We start from the raw sequence: 24256 nt of genomic DNA, 5'->3' as shown, positions 1-24256 counted from the left end.
GTCTTGCAGCAACTTGCAGATGGTCGTGGGTTTCACCCGGGCTCTGTCCGATTTCCTCCCACCATATTGCTGGCCGCCGTCGTTCATATGGTGAAATATTCTTGAGTACGGCGTAAAACACCAATCAAATAAATAAATAAATGTAACTAATCCGTTGTTGCCTTGTATTATCGGCATTTGACTATGGGTGTTTATCATGTACAGACGATAGCACCATTTGCATAAGTCATGAATCATTACATATAGGATTAGCGAAAGCCGGAAATATTGATTGATTGAAGTTGATTGAGATTAATTGATTGTTTGACGCTCAAGGTGAAATGAGACCTGTGTGTCCAGCCCAAACAATCAGAGAACGTTCTAAAACAGCCATCGCGTTAGTTTGGTACTGCTGTTGCTATAACAAAGTCTAAAGATTTTGAGAACTAGAAAAACAATGTTCCGAAACTTCAACATAAAACAATGAATACCGTCATTTTTGAAGTCTTCAAAATGACCTGACCCGTATTTGAACCAGGATCTACCGCTTTCGCTGGAACCACAATCACTCACTTGCGGTCTTTCAGGGGGCATCGCGAACACAGATGATAAAGCTCTTACTCGCTGCAAATAACAGGCCGTTGACCAACCAGTTGCTCGAATCCAGCTCTCCCTGTTTCGGCTGTGACTCTACGTCAAAAAGTTTCTCAGACATCTGATTTATTTATTTATTTATTTGATTGGTGTTTTACGCCGTACTCAAGAATATTTCCATCCGTTGAGACGTAAAGGGCAGTTTTGAAATAAACGCTATTTTTTTGTGTTCTTTTTGTCCCCTATTCATGACACATTATGATGGTTTATGATCAACAGGAGATTACAGTGTCACTTGCTGTTCTAGTACCGTGTCAAGAAGATCAGCATGCCAGCACGGCGGAATGATCCTGAAGCCTCCCATCAATGCGGCGGCTGGGAACTCAAGTCTCTGCCCAGTTTCCTCCCACCATAATGCTGGCCGCCGTCAAATAAGTGAAATAGTCTTGAGTACGGCGTAAAACACCAATAAAATTTATTTATCTATTTATTTGATTGGTGTTTTACGCCGTACTCAAGAATATTTCACTTATACGACGGCGGGCAGCATTATGGTGGGATGAAACCGGGCAGAGCCCGGGGGAAACCCACGACCATCCGCAGGTTGCTGACACATCTTCCCACGTACGGCCGGAGAGGAAGGCAGCATGAGCTGGACTTCAACTCACGGCTACCACATTGGTGAGAGGCTGCTGGGTCATTACTCAGCGCTAGTGCGCTAACCAACTGAGCCAAGGAGGCCTCCCTCAAGCATCTGACAAAAGTGCCTATATTATTTTGGTGCGACTGCTATTCAAACCTAGAAAGACAATGTTTAAAAAATGTTAAGAATGTTTACGAAAACTAGCACTATTAAAGTCTTAAAAATTATATGACTTTGTTTTGAATCATGCTCTACGGCCTTTTACCTATATGAGGTCGCGTGTTCGAATCAAATTCTGGATGTTTTGGCGGAGACTTCTTGTCGGAGAGTTTGTCAAGTACCTGCCGAAGGTCGACGTGTACATGTTATGTATTTTAGTATTGTTAGATCTGACTTTTGCAATGACGCCTTGTGGGTAAACTATTTCACGGCCTCGCGCTGACTACACTTTGATACTTGCCGGACCACTGCGCGGACTTTGATAGCAAGTTGTAAAGTCTGGTTTTGTGCGAGGTCAAACTGACTGGGAAAGTTTAAAATCGGGGACAGCCGTGTGCTGGGCCGGGCAGCGGAGAGACCTCGGCTAGATAACCTTGCATCTAGAACAATAAGCAGTGTTGCATGCATTAATCGGAAACTGAATGGTGTACGGGTAAGTTTTCGTGAGGCTAGCGTTAAAATAAGCCTGTAAACCGAGGAAAGTACGTGCCGAGGGCGCATTGCTTTATGGCCAACGTTGACACAACTCACTGCCACACTCAGTTCATACATTAAGTAGGTCACGCTGCACTCGTCTCTTCAATCAGGCTTTAAAGTAGACTTAGAGTCGCAGCCACGCGGCCTGACGCTTCACTGAAGTGTGAGAGCGTTAGAGTTATTTGCTTTAGGTTATTCTGAACATTTTCGATATTCTTTTAACGTTAATATACGACCTTTAGACTAAAATATATTTTAAAAGCTTTATATCTTTCACGAAACATGTATTTAGAAGGGCACAAAGGGGCCTCCTTGGCTCAGTTGGTTAGCGCACTATAGCGCAGCGAAATGACCTTGGAGCCTCTCACCAATGGGGTCGCTTTGAGTTCAAGTCCAGCTCATGCTGGCTTCCTCTCCGGCCGTACGTGGGTAGGTCTAACCTGCGGATAGTCGTGGGTTTCCACCGGGCTGTGCCCGGTTTCCTCCCACCATAATGCTGCCCGCCGTCGTATAAGTGAAATATTCTTGGGTATGACGTAAAACAACCTTCAAATAGATAGATAAATAAATAAATAAATAAATAAAAGGGAACAAAACGTACTCATACGAGCTGGTGTCGTCACGTGGAGAGACAACCTAAATCTAAGCCCGCTTCGCGCGTTTATATTTTTGGTGAGTATACAGGAACGTGGGTTGCATTGACAATAAAATGCTATACGCGTACATACTGTAGAGCATATTCGTATATTAAGCGGTATATATATGTATTTATTGTGACCTATGCTAAATTATGTTTATTCCTTTTCATTGCAGAGGCTTAAGAAATTAAGATGGACCCTGATGCTGTGTTCACGACGGAGAGTGACTCCACATTTGCCCACCAGGAGTCACTGCCATCTCTCCCCATACCCCCTCTCGATCAGACATTGAGCAAATACTTGGACTCAAGTAAGTTACAATATCTCACCAGAAAAATGTGGAATCTTCCACCAGAAATAAATAAATAAATAAATCAATAAATAAGTAAATAAATAAACATCACACCTACGGATGGTCATGGGTTCCCCCCGGGTTCTGCCGGATTAGCCTGCCTTCCTCTATAATGCTGGCAGCCGTCGTATAGGTGAAATATTCTTCAGTACGGCCTAAACACCAATCAAATAAATAAATAAATAAATAAAATAGATGATTTACTTATGTATTTCATTGCTTTTTAAACGCCGTTCTCCAAAAATTGTCGCTGAGGCCTATATGCCGACGGTAAGGATTATGGGTGGAGGAAACCAGAAAACCTGGAATAAACCACGGACCTCAGTCAGATACTTGACAGTCCTGTTCTCTGATAACCCATCCTACAGCATGCAGCATCTGTATATTATTATGCCTAACAGATTGATTCTTGGTTTTCATTGGTGACACACAATCACATTATATTCACAATCACATCATATGTACTGCGATAATCTAGCTGGTTTCCTTCCCCTAACGCCTGGTGCCGATAATCGCTTCATATGTAGGGGCAGGCACAGCACAAATTCACCGCACCAGATGTCATCACTTCCCTAGGGTGCTTATGTTTATGCGGCACATCGTGATTAAGAAGACCAATCACGTAACAACATCGCCGAATAACGTCACACGATTGGCTAGCCTAGGCTGGCGACACCGGTGTTTCGGTATAATCGTAAGCACCCCTAATGTCATTGTTTCTGACACAGTAGCTTATGTAACTGTTTCTGTTCTATTTTTTGCATAGCTTTGTGACATCACAGTGGTGTTGTACTTTGTGACCAGCGTTGGGACGTCACAACAATCCTGTCATAGCCATACTTTGTTGATAGGCTCCCCCCCCCCCCCCCCCCGCCGCCCCTTGCGATCGTGTTACTATATACGTGACCAATTGTAGGGCAGATCGCTCTGTTATGTGACGCACTTTCAAGGTACGCAGAATACGTCAGGACATCAGATTAAAGCGCTGAAGCAAAGCAACGTCACGCTCACAAGATAATTTCGACATTCATGCGGAAATAGCCAGCGATCCAGTGCTAATACCCAACGCTCAAGGGATGTGATGACCAGAGAGTGCGCAGATGACAATTCCTGACATGCATCCCACGGCATGCAACATAAGTTTTATTATACCGATATTTTATTCATCGTCTGGTTGTTTACTTTACAAACAAGTAGACGTAAGGGAGCACACGATGGGAGGTAATGAGGGTAGATTAAACGCACGTGGTCGTTGGATATTATTGCGAGATAGCTGGCCGTTGCCAAAGGATATACGGCCTGATATTTCGATATTATAAGTTATACGTGCGTGTTTCGTGGATATACAGCCTGATATTTCGATGTTATAAGTTATATTTGCGTGTTTTGTGGTTATACGGCCTGATATTTCGATATTATAAGTTATACGCTTTGTCGCTGTGCAACTGAAACCAGACGTCATGGCTCACACCATGAGAAGGAGAGCGGATGGCCTGGTTCGAAACTTTGGTTGAACTGAGAGAAAACAGGCCTACTTGTCTTATGCGAACTGCTTGGTAGTCATTTTCAGTTTGCAGGGGTGAGCAATTTAGTTGTCTGAAAACGGTGTTATACGAGTCTTTCCACATGTTATTGTTTTTAGCGGCTGGATCATTAAAGCTTTTGAAAATGAAGGCAAGGAAAGTTATTGACTGCTGCATTGTCGACAAGCGTTGCTGTCGGTCGGCATGTGCGTCCGTGACTGTGGGTACTGGCATACACAAAAAACATTCAGCTGTATTACTCGCCCGTTCGACGAATGCGGTAACTTATCCAAGGCGGATTGACCAGTCAGAAGCCTATAATTTTGTTTTGAATTGTGACAATACCTTATGAGTGTGACGTTACGTTGTACAACATGTTTGCGGAATATCATGTGACCGTGTACTGACCAGTGGAAATCGTGGTAGATGTATAATGGCTCGTGATATCTGACACCGCATCATGCACTGTCTGTTTCCTTACACCGCACGTGTCGTGATCGTTGGATATTAGTGCGAGATCACGAGCTATTGTCAATGGACACTAATAATGACTCCATGACGTACATGTGTAATGATATTCCATGCCACAGCACTCATTATCTGTTTTATAACACCAAAGAAATGTGTACCTAAACAAATGTACTTCGATTTGTTTCACGTGAGCGTGTGACCGTTGTACACGTTTTGCGGAACACCCTGTATTGACCATTTGAAACTAATAATTACTTCATGAAATACATGTGCAGTAAATCAAAATAAATTGATTTATTATACACGTACCTCGTGAAGTGATTATTAGTTTTTCACTCCAAAAAATAATCTGTTTTAATTTTAACAGAAAATCTGTTGTCTGAGTGATTCTAGAATGTCTTTTGCTATTGCAACAGATTATTTTGTTAAATATAACACATATTCAACAGAGTTTCTATTAGACTAACAGGATATTATGTTTAATATTACACAGTATTACGTTATAATACAAGAACACATTCTATCTTCATTCAGACAACAGACTTTCTGTTGAAATTAACTGATTAATTTTTGCGTAAGTGTTAGTAGTGGTAGAAACCGATGGAAGTTCAGAAAAACCCATTAAATTGTTTCCAGATAAACCTCCCGATTAAAGGCTGTAAAGAAAGCGTAATGCAAAATAAAAATAAAACAAAAAATACATAAGTACCAATATTACGGGACCGATGAAGGCAGTTGAGAAAATTTGTGTTGTTGCTGAGATCAAAAGGTAAAAGCTATGACGTCAGTTTATTGAAAAATCTGCTTTTCATGATCACAATGAGAATCATAAAAATGGATCAGCGATAGAAGAATAGCGGCAGTTAACCTCAACTTTACTACTCCCAATATTGGTGATTGTGGTCGACGAGAGTTTTCAGTTACAATAAACCCAATCGGCGTTTCGGGGGTATCGCGAGTTCATGCAGATATCAGCGAGACTGGCGGGAGCTCTCGCAAACTAACGTAGATAAAAGGCGGTATTTTGCGATAGTTGCTAGATTGAATACACATCTGTCTGTTGACTCGACGGTGCTGTTGACACCTAACGTAAAATCATGTCTTCTAGCTGAGGTAGTTCGCGAGATTCCCCACCTGTCTCGCCGATATATGCGTGAACTCGCGAGACCCCCGAAACGCCGGTTGGGCTTATTGTTTAAAGCTGGTGGATGCAAGCCTGGAAACAATTTTTAAAGGAGAAGAAAATTTTTAAAATGGCACTATAGGGTGTAAAGAGTAAAATTTTTTCTATCTGATGGTGCCTGCTGCATTATTTTGCCATTTTTCCTTGCCGTACATGTAAAGCTTGAAAACGGCAAATTTGGCATAAATCGCGGAGTCCATCGCGTCCACCATCTTTAGCACCCTGTAATTTATGCTGGGGGTGTGTTCCCTCTCAGCCAATGAGAGTCGTTAAAACTGCCGGCTTGTTCGTGTTAACTCGGAACCTACGTCAAAGATTGCGGTTTCCCGATCGTCAAGCGGAAATCATCAAAGCAACGCGAAGTACCGGCGGTTGGCAGGTCACGTACATTTTCTACCAGAAATGTACGAACTCCACTTCGGCGGTTTCCGACAGAAATTCTCTTCCTAACACAGAATACTAGTTCTTAGGCAAAATGGAGACGTTCACAGCGGATTTTGGCGCTAAATTCATTTATAATTTATCAACTTGGGTACATATTTATGGCATGCACATGCGAGGAAATGCATACTCTTTTCAATGGTATATGTTTGATATTTAAATTTTCTTCTCTTGTAAGTTGCTGCATGACGCAATGGCGAATCTTTCAAGTAGTTACATTATTTAAAAAAGTTGTTATTGTCCTGTCCCTAACAGTGGGTCCCTGCCAAAAATACTATTTGGTGAAAGACATTGTCCTTGTCCCGCTGCTTAGTTCCAGGTTTATAGATGCGATACTGGATATGGGCAATAGTATTTGAACAAAACTTACAGCCTTCCCGTTGTTCTGTTCTTTTCCTACAACCATATATGGATTTGTTTTACTTATATGATATGTGCTGTATAGACCTGCATTGATATGCTTTTATATTTGGCGTCCTGTAGTTCGGCCTCACGTGACCAATGAAGAATACTTGAAGACAGAGAGGCTTGTGCGTCGGTTCGAGGAGGGGGCGGGGAGAGACTTACACCGGAAGCTTATGTCAAGGGCCACCCACCAGCGCAATTGGGTAAGACCTCATCTTGTCACCCGTTTGTCATTCGGCTTCTTTAACGCAAGCTTCCACGAGAGCTGAGAGAGGGATATATATAAATATATATATATACATATATATATATATATATATATATATATATATATATATATATATATATATATATATATATATATATATATATATATATATATATATAGGACTTTCCACCAGTGAGTCTTCCTGTCTGTCCGCCTTTCTGCCTGTCCGTCTATCTGTCTGTCCGCCTGAGCGCAGGTCCGCCTGTCTGTCTGAAAGTACTTGTGAACTGAGAAAACTATGGGATGCGTTTCAAGATCAATTTCTGGGCTTTCCGTACTATAATATTTATTTATTTATTTGATTTGTGTTTTACGCCGTACTCGTAAATAATATTTCACTTATATTACAGCGGCCAGAATTATGGTGGGACTAAATCGGGCAGAAACCGGAGAAAACCCACGACCATCTGCAGGTTGCTGGCAGACCTCCGTAGTATAATAAAGATCAGAGACATCATAGAGAGCTACTTTTAGTCAGTCAACGCTGAGTGGAAACACACTTGTCATTTAGACAGGCTGTAGTTAAGTAAAGCTTGGTACAGTGGATTCCGTGATCAGGGATTGAACTCACGACCTTACTGGTGAGAGGACACACTGGATGTAACCTGGTAGAGGACCTTATTACGTTACAGTGGTTCCATTATTAGAGAAGTATTGAAATCGAACTCATTTTGGCGCAAGAGATATTTAGAAGAAGTCCTACTGTATCATGTGACCTGTCAAAAATGTTAGGCAACTGTTGTTCTCAGTGATTTAGGCCTACCGATGACCTGTCTCACCGTGTTCTGGAGGGACCTCAGGAACTGCTCACAACACTCAGTTCCTCGATTTTCTCCATTGTTCGATTACTCCAAATACCTTTTTGCGAAACTTTTTTAGACGCTGGTGTTATAGCACATGTATAAGTAATTAAAAATAGTTGCCTAACATTTTGACCGTTCACATGGTACAGTAGCCCTTTTTTCGCCATAAACGATAAAAGGTCTCGAACTCGAAACTGATATTTTGATAATCACGAGAGGCAAATTTATAACAATTTTTGTCCAAGAAGACATATTTATGGTAGCCTATAGTATTATCCTGTCATGATATAAGGTGTCAATCAAGTTGCTCGAGTTTAAGCTTATCTGACCACTGTTTTCTGGTGTCTTTCGTTCCCAGTTAGAGAAATGGTGGGATGAGAAAGCGTATTTAGAACTGAGAATTCCCACTGGCATCATGGTGAACTTAGGTGGGCCTACGATAGTTCCTCAATTCTGGGCCGCAAAGGAGGGAACTCAGTGCGAGCGAGCCGCTATGTGGATATACTACGCCATGAAGTACTGGGGACATCTGAGGAAGTAAGTGGCTTGGTAATGTGTGACCACTGCGCTGAGCTTCATGTGCCAGAACGAAGGTATACTAGGACCGTGTTTTTGTAGTGGCTATCGTGATGAATCGAACACTGTTTAATGATCTTTTGTATGAAAAATATACTTTGTCTTAATATTTTGGGGGCCTTTAAAGGGAGAAACTTGAAGTCGTATCTGTATTGTTCGATAAAATATACATATACGTTATGCCCACCCCAAACTGTGTATTAGTTTCAAAATCTATCTTTCGGTCAAGCCAACAAACTTAGAACAACTTAATAATTCAACTAAGCAATCAGTGAAACCATCACACCAATCATTTCTTCGATAAACCAGCTATGGTCTCCTAGCCATTTAATCATACAAGAGTGACCCCTTGGCCGATCTAATGGTGAGAGCGTTCGACTTGAAGTTTCCGATTTCGTCAGATGCGATCAAAAGCGGGTTAGATCAGACGTGAACAAGGATGCTTGTTGCTACCTCGCTTGGCGCTCAACCCTGAGAGGTTAGAACAAAGAAACAGGACTGGTTGGCCTGGTGTCAGTATAATGTGAGCGATGTCCGACATCATCTACTTTGAATTACTGAGCCATTACTTTTCAAAGCCCTGAACTTTCCTTCATAAATATGCATGATTTATGATCCAAGCAGGTTTCACCTTAGTTATTGACATGACATGTAATAACATGAAATAACATTCTGTAAGACAGATCGGAAGCTAGAGACCACGTGATCTCCCTAGTAACAAACGGCGTGGATGAAAAAAACGCAGTATAAGCTTTGCTGACGCGAAGAAGTGAAACCCTAGCATACATACATACCGATAATCATTCAAGACTTGCTCAGCGTTGTTTTCTGTCCTTTTGGGTCATAATTCCCGATTGTTTATATCAATCTCGTTTCAGGGAACGACTGCGTCCTGACAGAACTAATAAAGGTGCAGTTATGAGCATGAACCAGTACCGGAGAGCGTTTAACACCTGCAAGATACCAGGCCTTAAGAAAGACCAGCTGCTGTGTCATTTTAAAACAGGTATGCACTGTACACGTTTCATGAAGTTAAAAAAATGGCATACCTCTTTCTAGATGGCGACTTCCTCAAGTTTACATGGAAATTTTAACAAATTATAAAACTGAAATGGGCTTCAAATTTATTTATTTGATTGGTGTTTTACGCCGCACTCAACGGTATTTCACTTATAGGACGGCGGCCAGCATTATGGTCGGAGGAAACCGGACAGAGCCGGGGCGAAACCCACCATCCGCGGGTTGCTGGCGGACGGGGTCCAAGTTAAAAAGCTGTACACGCCACCTACTTCTTGTGTGCTGTTGTGTTGTTAAGGCGTGGATTTCACCAGGACTGAAATACTTGTTCGCGCTGCGGTGCTCTTGGCCACTTAGGCCAGTGGCGGGATCTAGATTTTGAACAGCCATTATTATGGCGTATCCGAAATATATCTCAAATACCGGACGCTGTACTGCGGCTAATACGCGATATACACATGTTGTAAATTATATCATTCTCGATTGATTTGATTGATTTGATTGGTGTTTTTTTACGCCGTACTCAAGAATATTTCACTTATACGACGGCGGCCAGCATTATGGTGGGTGGAAACCGGGCACAGCCCGGGGGAAACCCACGACCATCCGCAGGTTGCTGAAAGACCTTCCCACTTACGGCCGGAGAGGAAGGCAGCATGAGCTGGACTTTAACTCACAGCGACCACATTGGTGGGAGACTCCTGGGTCATTACGCTGCGCTAGCGCGCTAAGCGACTGAGCCACGGAGGCCCCCATATCATTCTCGAATGCATATTTGTAATTCTTAACACTGTTAGAGTTTTCTGTTTCTAATGGCCTGTATTCGTATATTTGCAAGTGTGCCTGCTGGTGCTTGTATGCACTTCACCATTTAGATCGGTGTTTAATCATATTAAAATGTCCTATTATGTTTCATATACACGTTGATTGTTTTTTTTTTTGGAGGGGGGGGGGGCATAACTTCATGTAGCAGAAGTGTATGTGCCTGACGAACTAAAGCTAAATGAAATGAAACAAGTTAATGTAAAGTTTTTTTTTTAACTAAAGAGCGCGAAGGCGACTGTCCAACCCACGTGGCTGTAATGTGTCGAGGTAGAATATTCACCTTTGACACATTCCACGCGGAGACGGACACGCAGTTGACGCCACCAGAACTCGAGGCGCAGCTCAGCCACATCCGGTCCGTCTGTGACAGTTCCGCCGAGGGCCCAGGTGTTGGCAGTTTGACGGGAGATGAACGTACCCCGTGGGCTAAGGTATGAAGGGTATTCAAAATTTAGATGAGATTTTATACTTAAAAGCGGAAACGATTTTATCATGATGACGAATTAACGATTAAACTATGCTCCACATTGCTGCCACCGAATTAATTATATTGAATTTCCTTAATACAGCAATGTTTTTTCAAGAACAAATTCGTAAGACTAGATACATTCTGCAAAAAGGCGATGCCCTCTGCATGATACTCAGGGCCCTTAAGGGAATATTGGGGGCGGTAGACCCATGGTCAATCCTGGGTTGATTCACGCCTAAGACTTTAAAAGAGGTACTTATAGCTTCCTCGCTTGGCGTTCAACACTAAGGGGATATTGCAACGACTGGTTGACACTCGTCAGCATAATGGCTCCTTTGGGACGGCCTACTTGCCTTTGGTAAGTCGCCTCGGTGAGACAGTTCTAGAAGAGAGGGGTAAAAATCCGTCCTGCAACAAGGTACATGCACTCCTTCGTTGTCATATGACTTTAAAATTGTTATATGCGACATTAAACCATAAACACTCACTCACCCGCTCACTCACTTAAGGGAATAGACCATGGCTGGTATGTTTGACTGATCGGTCCTTTTAAAAAGAGAGGAATTCAAAAACTGACCACCGGACTCATGTGTTTTAAACTTGACCGATCGCCCGACAGACAAATATGTATGTTACTAAACTGTTCATATTACTTGTCCCTCCATCTGCGTCATTGAACCTCAGAAACGATGTCATCGCAGCCATGGTATGCGTGACCAAGGAGGTTTGGTTGAGGCTTTAAGTCATGAGATTTGCCAGGTAAGAGGTGAATGGTGGTGGTTTACTTTAATATTTCATGAGATGAGATACTTTGTGATAGTGGTGACCATCCCATTGCTGTCAGTCAGATTTTATTGTTGTCATGGTTGCAGATAAGAGCCCGGATGATCTCGTCTCATCCCGAGAACTGGGCGTGTCTTCAGGCCATAGAGACGGCTGTGGTTGCCGTGGTGCTCGATGATGACAGTCCACGTGATGAATCAGAGGTACATGTAGGGTGTTTGCCAGTTAGTTATAGTCAGCGCGTCAACCAGTCTGACGCGTTGGAAAATTTTTTCCTTGTGTTCCTTGTGATTTGAATACCATCTGATGTGGAGCCGTAGCTGTTTGTGACTTTTGATTAAAATTAAAACGCGGTTTTAGAGCTTATTGTGGGGCCCTAGAAATTTAGGTTTTTACCACTTCATCAATGTTGTCTCATCACAAATGTGTCAAAATTATTTACTTCAAGTACCGAGACTTATGTGTCAGAAAGAGCTTTGTGAAACCTGCCTCTCTTCTTTAAGGTCCATTTTCAGGAAACTACGAAGAAACGATTTTCTCTAGCACCCTGATTAAAGCATGTTTGTGATGTGGGTATTCATCATAACCGTACGAATTCTTTTAGTAAAAGTGGTGATAAGCCCGCGCTAGGACATCTGTAAACGCCAGCGAGGGCACAAGCCTAACGAAACATGCGCATTCGGTTGCGGAAGATAAGCTTGGCTGTCAAAAGTGTTGTACTTTTTGCAGACATCGGGGACCACTGAATACCTAAATACCTTGGTTCCAAGCATCATTCTGTGCTTTATGCTTGTGAACAAACTCTTTGGCTCTGCTCGAATCCAAACGAGTATGTAGCGAGAGTGCAGTGTTTTCGTGTTACGAATGTATAGGAGACAAAACAGCACAGGAGGCGCTTTTTTTCCAATATCGTTCTGGCGGCACTCCGTCCCAAGCCCGGAGAAATGTGGAATGAAAATTTCGTTCTCAAACATTGAACTCTTGTTACACTCTTGCTTTCTCATATGGGGTTCAAATCTAGTGTAGGTGTGTAAACCGCGTGCACTGTTCTCGAGTCATCTGTTGCGAATGTGTATGTACAAAAAGAGCACAGGGGGTGTTTTATTCCAATATCTTTCTTGATGCACCCCGTTTCCACCCCAGAGAAATGTAGAGGGAAAATCTTTTTCGTGAACAGTGATCTCGTGTTACACTTTCTCGTGTGGCATGAACACAAGTACAGCAATTCGAATAAGCCATTTGCCTTACGAGTGCAACTGTATAGGAAAACAGTGGCGTTTTACGGTTGAGATCAAAGTACAACACCGGACTTCCTTTAGCGGGGACTGCTTCGGTGGCCTAGTGGTTAGGGCGCCCGCCTCGAAGTCGGAAGTCCTGGGATCAAACGGGATCAAATCCGAGTTAGGTCGTACCAAAAATGATACTTGTTGCTGCATAGCCCAGCACTGAGAGGTTAGAGCAAGGAAGCAGCTTGACTCGGTGTCAGTTTAGTGTGTCATGTCTGGTGTCATGCCTGGTGTCGTGTTTGGTGTCTTCGACATGATACTTCGGTCGCGGCATGGACGAGCTCTGCAACAAGAAGACACATTATGTGTACAATCACCAAATGACTCTTCGTCGTCATATGACTGAAAAGTTGTTTAGTACGACGATAAACCCCAAGCATATGTACATTCATTTGCAGTAGCGGGCTAAGTTTCCCAATGCTGTTCTTCATGCATGTTATTTCAGCACTCCTCTGATGCTCATACTTGCATCACCATTGTTCCTGTTTGACAGTTATTACTGCGGACACTGGCCGGGAACTCTGTCAACCGCTGGCTGGACAAGTCCTACAGTTTTATCGTCCATAAAAATGGGCTCTCGTCCGCCAACTGTGATGTAAGTTCAGTCTTGTAGAAGGATGCAGGCATATTCGCCTGAAACTGTCTAATTTTTCATTGTTCTTGTCTTGTCAGACACATCGGTGACTTTCAGTTAATAATGAAAACAATGCATTGCTAAATTACAGAAAACAAAGTTAGAGCACTTTCAATTCATGAACCAGACTTTTAGGTCAATGCTTTAATGAGACCTTCCTCCCCGTGCTCTGTCCGGTTTCCTCCCACCATAACGTTGGCCGCCGTCGTGTAAGTGAAATGTTCTTGAGTACAGCATAAAACGCAAATCACGAAACCTTCCTGTCTGTAGCATATATATGGAAAGTGGAGACACTGCACTGAATCACCTCCAAAGGAATTTATTTATTTGATTGGTGATTTTACGCCGTACTCAAGAATATTTCACTTATACGACGACGGCCAGCATTATTGTGGGTGGAAACCGGGCACAGCCCGGGGGAAACCCACGTCCATCCGCAGGTTGCTGACAGACCTTGCCACTTACGGCCAGAGAGGAAGCCAGCATGAGCTGGACTTGAACTCACAGCGGCCGCATTGGTGAGAGACTCCTCAGCGCTAACCGACTGAGCCACGGAGGCCCCCGCCTCCTAATGAATGGGCGGACCTTGTTGTAGTAGTTGAAGGGGCGCAGGTTCAAGCCTGGCCTTCGACACGAAACTTATTGATTCCTTCACACTCACTGTGTCTGTGGCCCTGATCACAGTAAACTGCCTCCGACGCTTGTGTAGCCCTATGCATAGTCTAGCGTTTGTTGAAGGCCACTTGTCTTCCACCAGATGTGCAAATCTGTACATCACATGTGGGGAAGTTTCTCAGTCGCTTGCCGAAGATTTGTGGTTTACTTCGAAAAATAGCTGAAAAATTGTTGAGTCTGGCGTTAAACAACAATCAGTTCTCTTTATTTTTAATATATACATTAGTGTCCCGTTTTGGGAGGCTGACTGCGTTTCTCATGAGATCATTATCAACGTTCGTTATTTTGCTCCCCCAAGCACGCGCCTTTTGAAGGAGTCATACTGGTATCCCTTCTGAATTACGTGGGAATGTGCCTACAGCGATGTGGGGGACAGTGGCAGGTAAGGGGAGAAAGTTAAAATGAAAATTATAGCTGTGGTATTCAGCCTTTCATGAAAAGACGCCGTGCTTTTCATGGGGCACTGATTTTAATGGGAGCACTGATTTTCATGGGGGCACTGCTTTTCATGAAGGCACTGAAGTTTATGAGGGCACTGATTTTTATGAGGGCAATGATTTTCATGAGGACACTGGTCTTAAATAAATATGGTACAATTCAATCAAAAAGACGTGTCAACAGTTTTGCTTTTAGAATTACTGTAAATCAAAAGGCATGTTTCGCAAAATTTCTTCTGCGGTTTTGATATTATATTTAAACAATTCATCTACAGATGATTTCATAAAAAATGTGTTCAGATCTGTAATAATTGATTAATAAAGCCAATCCATCAGTCATAATTTGAGGATCTCCATAAACGCTGGGTTTCCATGAACATGCGATTGCGTTTGTGACTCCTCGTCCATTAATTCCTTTGAGAGTGGGAATTACATAAATACTCTGGAGTGTTTCCACGGAATATTTCGCTTGTGATTACTCGTCCGATAGTCCTTCTGAGAGTGGAAATTACATAAATACGCTGCAGTGTTTCCACGGACTATTTCGCTTGCGTAATTGTATGAAGTGGCTCAAACGCATTAGCATGCCGTGTAGACACAGCTTAATACTGTTAGTTACATGGTTACTCATTGATAGGATACGGAAATATATGGTGTCCGTAATCCTCATATTGGGCGTGGCGTCAGTGGCGACATGAGTTGTACGCTCCTCTTTCTCAGGGGACAGAGTTTTCTGTATACATTAAACAGTGATCGAGTATATGAAAAAGGAAATTAACTTATTCTAAAGAAAATATGTGGAATTAAGACGTGATTGCTTTTGGTTTACACAGGGTACAAGGTCACTCCGTCAACTGCCTAACCCTCGGGAACTCGTCTTTCACTTAGAGGAGGCAGTGTTACTGTCCATAAAGAGGGCGAGAGCTGTCTATGACGCTGTGGTAAGTGATATATGAAAGCCAAGCCGTTTATGGAACAAAGTCAGTCATATGATCAAAATTTTGACCCGTGTACTGGTTGAAGCGACGTACTCAAGATGTTCTTTTTACTGATACCAGTGTGTTTACCGATCATGTTTATGGGCCAAGGAAACCACGGTTTTGGTTGGGGTATTGTCAGAAATGTTACGCATCTATTTTTGTTAGGACAAGGGACCTTCTTGGCCGAGGGGGTTAGCACGCCAGCAGGGGGCAATGGCACAGGAGCCTCCCACCAACGCGGTCCCTGTGAGTTCTAGTCCAGCCCATGCTGGCTTCCTCTCCGGCCGTAGGTGGGAAGGTCTTCAGCAACCTGCGGATGTTCACCGGTTTCCCCTGGGCTTTGCCCGGTTTCCTCCCACCATAATGCAGACCACAGTCGTATAAGTGAAATATTCCTGAGTACGGTGTAAAACACCAATCAAAAATGGTGCATCGGGAAAAAGGTTCATCAAAAAGTTTTTGTTTTGGACATGTAATGTTATGGACATATAATGACATGTTATGGACATTTTCTACAGCCACACTCTGCCTTTTATGGAACCTTTTTCTGTATCCTTTAATCAACATATAGTCTTCACCTTTGTTTTAGGCCAAAAACTTGGAAGTGAGAGTCAGTGAATTTCGGGATTACGGGAAGACTTTCCTTCGGCAGCACAAGCTTCATCCGGATACTCACGTTCAGCTAGCTTTACAATACGCTTACTATAAAACTTACGCCAGGTTTGTCTGTTCTGTGCTCTGCAAAAAAAATCTGTAAAACGTCGTCTTTTTAGGGTACACAGCTCTCATCAAGTCCTCAACTCAAGCGATAATATAAATGTACTCGAATCCTCTGAGTACTCCCAATGCATACATAATGCATACAACAGCCCCAGCCCCTTAAAAATGCCTAAACATCTGCACTAAACGCCATTTCCAACGACGCGCCATCTTGGATGGGCGATCACATGGTGCGCTTTGCTCACGAGAGAGGTGTGCTTGAGTAGTCCGTAGCAGGCAAGCCACGGCATGCACCGGTCATGTGACCACTGGCATTTCGATAAAGTAACACAGCGATAAAGAAATTTGTTTGTTCTAGGTAGTCAGTATTGTAGGGGTGTAAGTATTTGAATTTTTGGCTGTTCAGGGTATTGATGCTGGTAGCTTTGTGACCCGAGGATTGTTCTAAGTACATTTTTTCATTTTTTTAGTGGAGGGTTTGGTCACAAAAGTGTATAATTAGCACGTTATAGTTTTGTTGTCTCTTCAGCTGCATATTTGTGAGGATTCCCCATATGTTGTTCTTGATGGCCAGTATATTATAAGTCCCAAGGTGTCTAGGTTACAAAATGACACCTGAAACCATCATGAAGATCTCCTTCGTTTTTTGAAGATATTGACCACATGTGTTGTACTTATCCGGACTGGTTTCCTCATCCATGACTACTTCCTGTTTTCTTTCATACACGATTTGTTGGTTTCATATCCTATTTATTTTATGTTGTTTGACGGTGGGAGGGTGGGGGAGCCTGTTTATGTGAACAATTAAATTTAGTGAGCATAGCTTTTGTAGCCCCATTCAGCTACATTAAGTACTGATATCGTGAATTTTGGTAATTTACGGTAATTCATATACACACAGACCATTAGCGATGGAACATCCCTCTCATGTCATTGGGCTTCACATGCATGTAAAACTTGAGACACCACCCCTAACATTTTTTTAACATTGATTCCAATATACAATGCACTAAGTCAACAATTCAGTAATTTACGGTATTTGATATGCACAGAGCGAATCAACGATGAAATATTCCCCTCGTGTGATTGCGCTCCTCATGTTAGGACAACCCAAGCTTAATATATGTGGTACTTCTTAAGATTCCACCTCTCATATGTTGTTTAACATTGCTTTCCCTGCTACTGAACACTGACGCCAACGTCGACGCTTGTGGTATGACTAAAAGCTAAATCACGAAGCAGACTTGGGCTTAAGTCATGTTTAGGCTTAACTTTTGGGATAATCCCTGGGTTTATTTTTGAAGTCAAGCACTAATTTTCAAATTGGCCATGAAGGATGAGGGCAGCTCTGAGTATTAAAATAAAGATTCCTAAAATGAGTAACAATTTTAGGGCAGTAAACTGTTTTGAAGTTAAGACCAAATCTTACTTAAGCCTAAGACAGTTTTGTGATCCGAAGCCAGGACTGCATAAGACAAGCTGGTCACTATAACACAGTACATGATCATTGTCCAGACAGAATATGAAGTTATAATTAGTTGATCATTTTTAAAGTTGTCTGAAATGTTAACTGATTTAATGAATAGCAAAAGGACAGAAAAAAAAAAATAAGCTGTGTAAAGCTAAACTTGCTAAAAAAGCCTTTATTAAACATTTTCTGAATTTACATCGACCAATCAAATAGATCAGTTTATGGCAACTTTTTTTCTTGTTATACCTCAAACGTAGAGATTTCTTTTATCTAATTTTAAAACAAAACAACTTGAGAAAACACAATTTTCTCATTTTCGCATCTCCACGACCAGCCCTTACTTACAGAACACAGTTTCCCGACCTCTCATTCTCGTTTTTCACCTACCTGTCCTTACATATGGCACACAGTTTCCTGATAGCTCTTTCTCGTTTCTCACAGACCTGCCCCTACTTACGAGACAGCCACAACTCGTCAGTTTTACAATGGTCGCACAGAGACGGTTCGCTCTTGCACCATGGAGGCTATGGCGTGGAGTAAGGTTATGCTGGACTCCGGAAAACCGGTAAGTGTCTGTTCACTTATCGTCAAAACAATGGTCTAATGGTGCGGTGCCCTATACTTGACAACATCACTATGTTCAAAAAAGAAAAAAGGGGAAAATTATTGAAGACGAATGCATTGGGCCACTTGCGTTTTTGTCTTTTAGTAACGCTCTGGTCGAAGTCTAGAGAGATAAACAAAAAAAAAAAAAAAACGCGCGAGAATAACTAAATACTCGCGAGAGGTGGTTTTGTTAATGGGGATTCCGATGTTCTCCAACCGCGAATTTTATGACAGGACTATATTATATTTATATAATCTATAATTTTAGCTCTTCACGCCCTCGAACTCACAAACCGCGGATTACCCAAAATGACCGCAGATTTCGTCCATCACTAACTTGTCCATTTTTTATGATTCTTAGAGCTTTGTTGATTTCAGAATGGCGTTTTGAAGTTTCCTTGAAACATGATATATGATATGATATTCTACTGGAAAATTGTAAGCTTCAGAACCCAAAGTAATATTTTGTGACATTTATTTGCCTCTAAAAATGCACTTTTATGGGCGAAATTTTAGGTCATTTTTGGTATTTAAAGACGCGGTTTTATATTTAGTCTTCCACAATACCGTTTTGAAGAGATATATGACTTTTTACTAATTGCCCCGAACAATGGCGACCAGGATCCAAGCTGAATTGACCATTCGATTTATGCAATACATGATCAAATTGTAAAGAATGTTTGGCATTATCAGCATGATTTTGTAAATACGTGGAGAAAGACAAAAATCTTTCCTGGCCAGTTCGGTGCGTACAATCAGTATAAGACAAAATCCCGCTTTAGAACGAGATTTGCATGTTATCAGATGGATTCGTGATCACGTGACAGTATAATTTTTTTAAACTGACGTTGAGAACTTCTCATGATCTCGCATGACCTAAAGTGCATGCCAAGTTCACATTCAATGGCCTTGTTGTTTCAGACGTCGGAACGCTTAAGGCTGTATCTGCTGGCTGCGGACAAACAGAATAAACTGATGGAGGAGGCACAGAGTAACCATGGTGGGTTTTGTTCTCAGCCAAATGGATTGACTGATTGATTGATTGATTGGCTGATTGATTGAATGATTGATTGATTGATTGATTGATTGATTGACCAGTCGATCGATGGATTGACAAACCAAGTATGAGCTGGCGTCAATAGGTTGTGTGAATTACTACCTAAACTTTACATCTTCGTCGAGATTGAATGATTGGTGGAGTGATTTAATGAGTGAGTGAATGTGATTGATTGATTGTTTTGGTGGGTTGATGGTTTGGTTGCTTGGATTGGCTCATTGTGATGTTCTGATTGTTTGATTGGTTGGTTTAGTGTTTTGATTGTTTGATTGACTGATTGTGGTGTTCTGATTGTTTTATTAGTTGTTGTGATATTTTGATTGTTTCATGGGCTGATTGTGGTGATTTGATTATTTGATTCGTTGGTTTTGTGTTTATTGTGGTGTGGATTATTGGTTGATTGTTTGTTTGTTTTGTTTTGTTAGTGGTCTGATTGGGTGTTTGTTGGATGTGATTGTTTGATTGGTTGGTTTGTCTCAGTATAGATTAGTCGGTTGCGCCGCTGTGGTGGTCTGAAAAGAAACGAACGTCCATCTATACTACGAGAAACCAGAACAGATCATTTACGTGGATTTCTCCCTTGTCCTGTAAATGTTCCTAAAGCGCAACACAAGCAATGTTCAATGGCTAACACTGTGTCTGTGTTTCAGGGTGTGATCGCCATCTATTTGGTCTGTATTGTTTGGCCGAGGAGGAAGGCATGCCGATTCCAGAAATATTCACAGATCCGTCTTATAGCAAAAGGTGAGGGCAGTGTAAATAGCTAAACATTTTCTCAGCTAGCTTCTTATGCAACTACAGTAGATCCACATGTAGTTAACTCCGAAATAGCTCTCTAAATCATCATAGTCTGTGGCCCATTTGACCGACCGACCTATTTATGTTTTCAACCTGTGATTTTATACAATATGTTACCAACCAGTGATTCGTATTTTGTGATATATGGCATGTCACCAACCCGTGATTTATAGTGTGTCACCAACCCGTGATATATGGCATGTCACCAACCCGTGATTTATAGTGTGTCACCAACCCGTGATATATGGCATGTCACCAACCCGTGATTTATAGTGTGTCACCAACCCGTGATTTATAGTGTGTCACCAACCAGCGATCACCAGCAAGGGGCTAATATTTAGTCAGTATTGCAGTCGTTTTAATGCAGTTAAAACGCGTCAATCTGGATTCTACAGGTTCAGTATGGGAGTACTTCTATCATTGGAGGGACCTCCGTGGCTCAGTTGGTTTGACCCAGGAGTCTCTCACCAATGCGGTCGCTATGAGTTCAAGTTCAGCTCATGCTGGCTTTCTCTCCGGCCGTACGTGGAAGGTCTGTCAGCAGCCTGCGGATGGTGGTGGGTTTCCCCCGGGCTGGGCCTGGTTTCCACCCACCATAATGTTGACCGCCGTCGTAAAAGTGAAATATTCTTGAGTACGGCGTAAAACACCAATCAAATAAATAAATAAATAAATTTATCGAACGTTGAAAAAAGGGCATCATAATGTAGTTTTAAATTAAAAAGGAAAAAAATCGATGGAGTGTATCCCCGAATGTATCAGGTTGATGGGATATTGCGATTTCTACATTTTGTTTTCAGTGGCGGTGGCGGCAACTTTATACTGTCCACGAGTTTCCTTGGTTACTCACCTGTATATGGCGGGGTGGTGCCCATGTGTGAGAATGGCTACTGTGTCGCTTATTGCATTCAAAACAAACTGTGAGTTTGCCATTACCTTTGAGTGTGAAAAAAAGATTTCTATCGATTTGTTTGCAGTGGGGATTTTGATCACTGAGGATTGCTCGTTTCCATAGGGGGTGTTTCGGTATTTTTGGGGATTGTTTTGTACACTGGGGATTTTTTTATGTGCAGAGGATTATGTTGTGTATTGGTTTAATCGTTTTAATCCCAGTTTAAAGGAAAAGACAAAATCGATGTATTGATTTTTTTGTGGATGGGGGATTGTTTAGTGGCGTGATCATCGTATTGTGAAATGATTGCTAACAGCAATGGTACACATGTATGTTACAGACTGACTACGGTGGTAACCTCTTGGGTGAGTGACAAAGACACTGACTGTAACCAGTTCACAGACACCATCCATGCCTGCCTGCGACAGATGGGAAGCTTAGTGCAGCATCGAGAGGCGACAGCCAGGTTGTAGGGACAACAGTGGGACAGGTTGAAGAAAGGGTGGACGTGGGACCAGGCAGTAGGACCAGTGGAACCAGGCTGTAGGGAAACAGGGTGACGTGGCTGTAGTGAGGTGGGACGTGGGACCGGGCTGTAGGTAAATGGTGGGACCAGGCGGTAGAGAGATGGGTCGTAGGACTGGGCTGTAGGAAAATGGTGGGACAAGGCTGTAGGGAAACGGTGGAACCAGGCTATTGGGAAACAATGGAACCAGGCTGTTGAGAAACGGTGAAACCAGGCTATTGAGAAATAGTGGTACAAGGCTATTGGGAAACGGTGGAACCAGGCTGTTGAGAAACAGTGGAACCTGGCTGTTGAGAAATGGTGGGACCAGGCTATTGAGAAAGGGTGGGACAAGTTTGTTGGTGTACATGGAAGGCTCAGGGAGGCTCAGTCCCAATTGTGGGGGTAGAAAGGCCAGGATGTAGAGAGTTGAAAGGATTGGCTCTATGTGGAGATGGGACGTGGGACCAGGCTTTAGGGAGACGTTGGGACCATGCTGTAGAGAGCTTTACTCAAGTTGTCGCCAAGTAGCTGCGTTAAATTCGTTTATTATGTGGTCTTTTCACTAGATGTTTCTATGTATGTTACACTAGATACCAGGTTTCACAGGCTCGCTCGGGTGAAACCTTGTGGTACCGAATCCACCTGTAAGGAAGAGGGAAGACGTTGTAGTCCCAAGATCTTTTACCATCATTTGAAAATGTTATATATAAAATTCTAAATGTTTGATTTGTTAATTTATTTCGTTGGTGTTTACGCCTTACTCAGAAATATCTCACTTGTAGGACTGCAGCCAACATTATGGTGAGAGGAAACCGAGCAAAGCTCGGAGGAAACCCACGACCATCCGCAGGTTACTGCCAGACCTCTAAATTCTTGGTGCGTTCTTTCAGAATTTTCAAGTTCTGTCTGAAGCTCATATTGTTGTTATTTGGGTTTGGGAGGATATTCCTTTTCACTTCCTTTTTTGCCTTCTTGGATTCTTCCTTCTTTAGGTCTCTGTAACGCCAACTAACTACGAGATAATTTATCGCTTATAAGTGTCTCTCTTCTAATCACAAGCAAACTCTTACTCGGACTGTGTCAAGCTTTTCTTGAAAGTGAAGAAAACATAAAAAATACATAAATTTCAGATGAAAGAATGCGAAAAGTTAGTTGTAAATCTGGTCTTCAATATCTGTTTCGATTTCTCTTTAAAGTAAAAATGACACTTTGATTGATTGATGGATTGATTTTTTATTCACCAATATACCATTTATATCATACAGAGGTATATAATACCGATGTAAGACAACATTGACGGAAATAAAGCTCCACGGAGCTTGCTCTATCCCAACGTTGTTATTAATTAATAATGATGACGGCTGGAAATAATTTTGAAAATAATTTTTTTTATGGTGGGTATTTAAGACCACCTCTTGTCATATCTAGTCTTTGTTTAATAATGCTATAAATAAGGACGTAGCATATGTTTAATAAATATGTTTGCACTAGAATCTGGTCTTTACAGCTAACAAATGTGTTCGATATGGATTTTGATAATAATTTTGTTTTTAATATATTCATCAATATTATCATAATTCAGATTAAATTCATGTCTTTGGATATAAACAACAAATTTACATTCAGATTAAATTTATTAGACGTGCATCACATCTTTATTGAGAACATCATTTTGCACTGAAGATATATACCAAGAAGTGGTCCCAAATACCCACCGTACATTGATATTTTCAAATGCTCTTTCTCGTGAAAGAAAATAATATTAAAGACCATTTTGCTATTAAGTTTCCGCGCTCTTTCAACTGATTTTGGTATCATTTTTATGTTTCCTTCACCTTTATGTCACTGTACCTGTCTGTCAGTTGGGAATGTTATTTGGAAAACCAGACACAGAGAACTTAACAAATCGGTCGCGGCGATACGTTAAGCGCATTCATCATTCTGAAGTATCTCTTAAATATGTTTATTTGATTGGTGTTTTACTCAAGAATATTTCAGTTACACGACGACGGCCAGCGTTATGGTGGGAGGAAAGCGGGTAGAGATCATCGGCATGTTGGTGTCAGACCTTTACGCTGCGCTAGCGCGTTAGTCCACTGAGCCACTGAACCCTCTTAAATATGTTTTATTATGAATGTTATGCCAGGCGCAAATTGCGACTGCTTGGTAAAGCTTGTCCCTGTTGCGATTACGCACTTTCTTGCCAATAGAAATGGTATCTTGACACTGCTTTTTCAAATCAAGAAAAGCGCAAATAATCTCTTGTATTTTAATTTGGCGGTTATAATAGACAAACTGTAGTATCATATATATAACTGATGGTTTATATATTTATATTTCGTAAATTTGGCTGTTTAGGTGATGAATTTAATCTCGTGCGTTTCCATGCACGTACACATATATCAGGTCTTATTATAACATCTGTACAAGTATGGAAAATAAAGCACAATGTTTTAAAATCAGAGTTGATTTTTTCACGTTGCTTTCGTTACACTATCAGTCGTTACCAGTGAGGTCAGAGGTTCG

General features: G+C 41.8%; 1 protein-coding gene across 1 annotated transcript; it reads left to right on the top strand.

Annotated features, from left to right (window-relative positions):
* Positions 1-2724: 2724 nt before the first annotated feature.
* On the top strand, positions 2725-22783 carry LOC135477856 (peroxisomal carnitine O-octanoyltransferase-like). The gene is made up of 15 exons (XM_064758061.1): positions 2725-2860; positions 7004-7128; positions 8355-8533; positions 9451-9578; positions 10637-10845; positions 11756-11869; positions 13446-13547; positions 14560-14643; positions 15532-15639; positions 16268-16398; positions 18311-18434; positions 19397-19475; positions 20183-20276; positions 21131-21250; positions 21563-22783. The coding sequence occupies exons 1-15, from the start codon at positions 2743-2745 to the stop codon at positions 21693-21695; spliced, it is 1848 nt and encodes a 615-aa protein (XP_064614131.1). The 5' UTR covers positions 2725-2742; the 3' UTR covers positions 21696-22783.
* Positions 22784-24256: the final 1473 nt, after the last annotated feature.

The sequence above is a fragment of the Liolophura sinensis genome, chromosome 11, assembly GCF_032854445.1.
Source record: "Liolophura sinensis isolate JHLJ2023 chromosome 11, CUHK_Ljap_v2, whole genome shotgun sequence".
In the NCBI taxonomy this organism is placed as follows: Eukaryota; Metazoa; Mollusca; class Polyplacophora; order Chitonida; family Chitonidae; genus Liolophura; species Liolophura sinensis.
The sequence above is the reverse complement of the archived record's forward strand: the minus strand, read 5'-3'. Positions and strand labels throughout refer to the sequence as shown.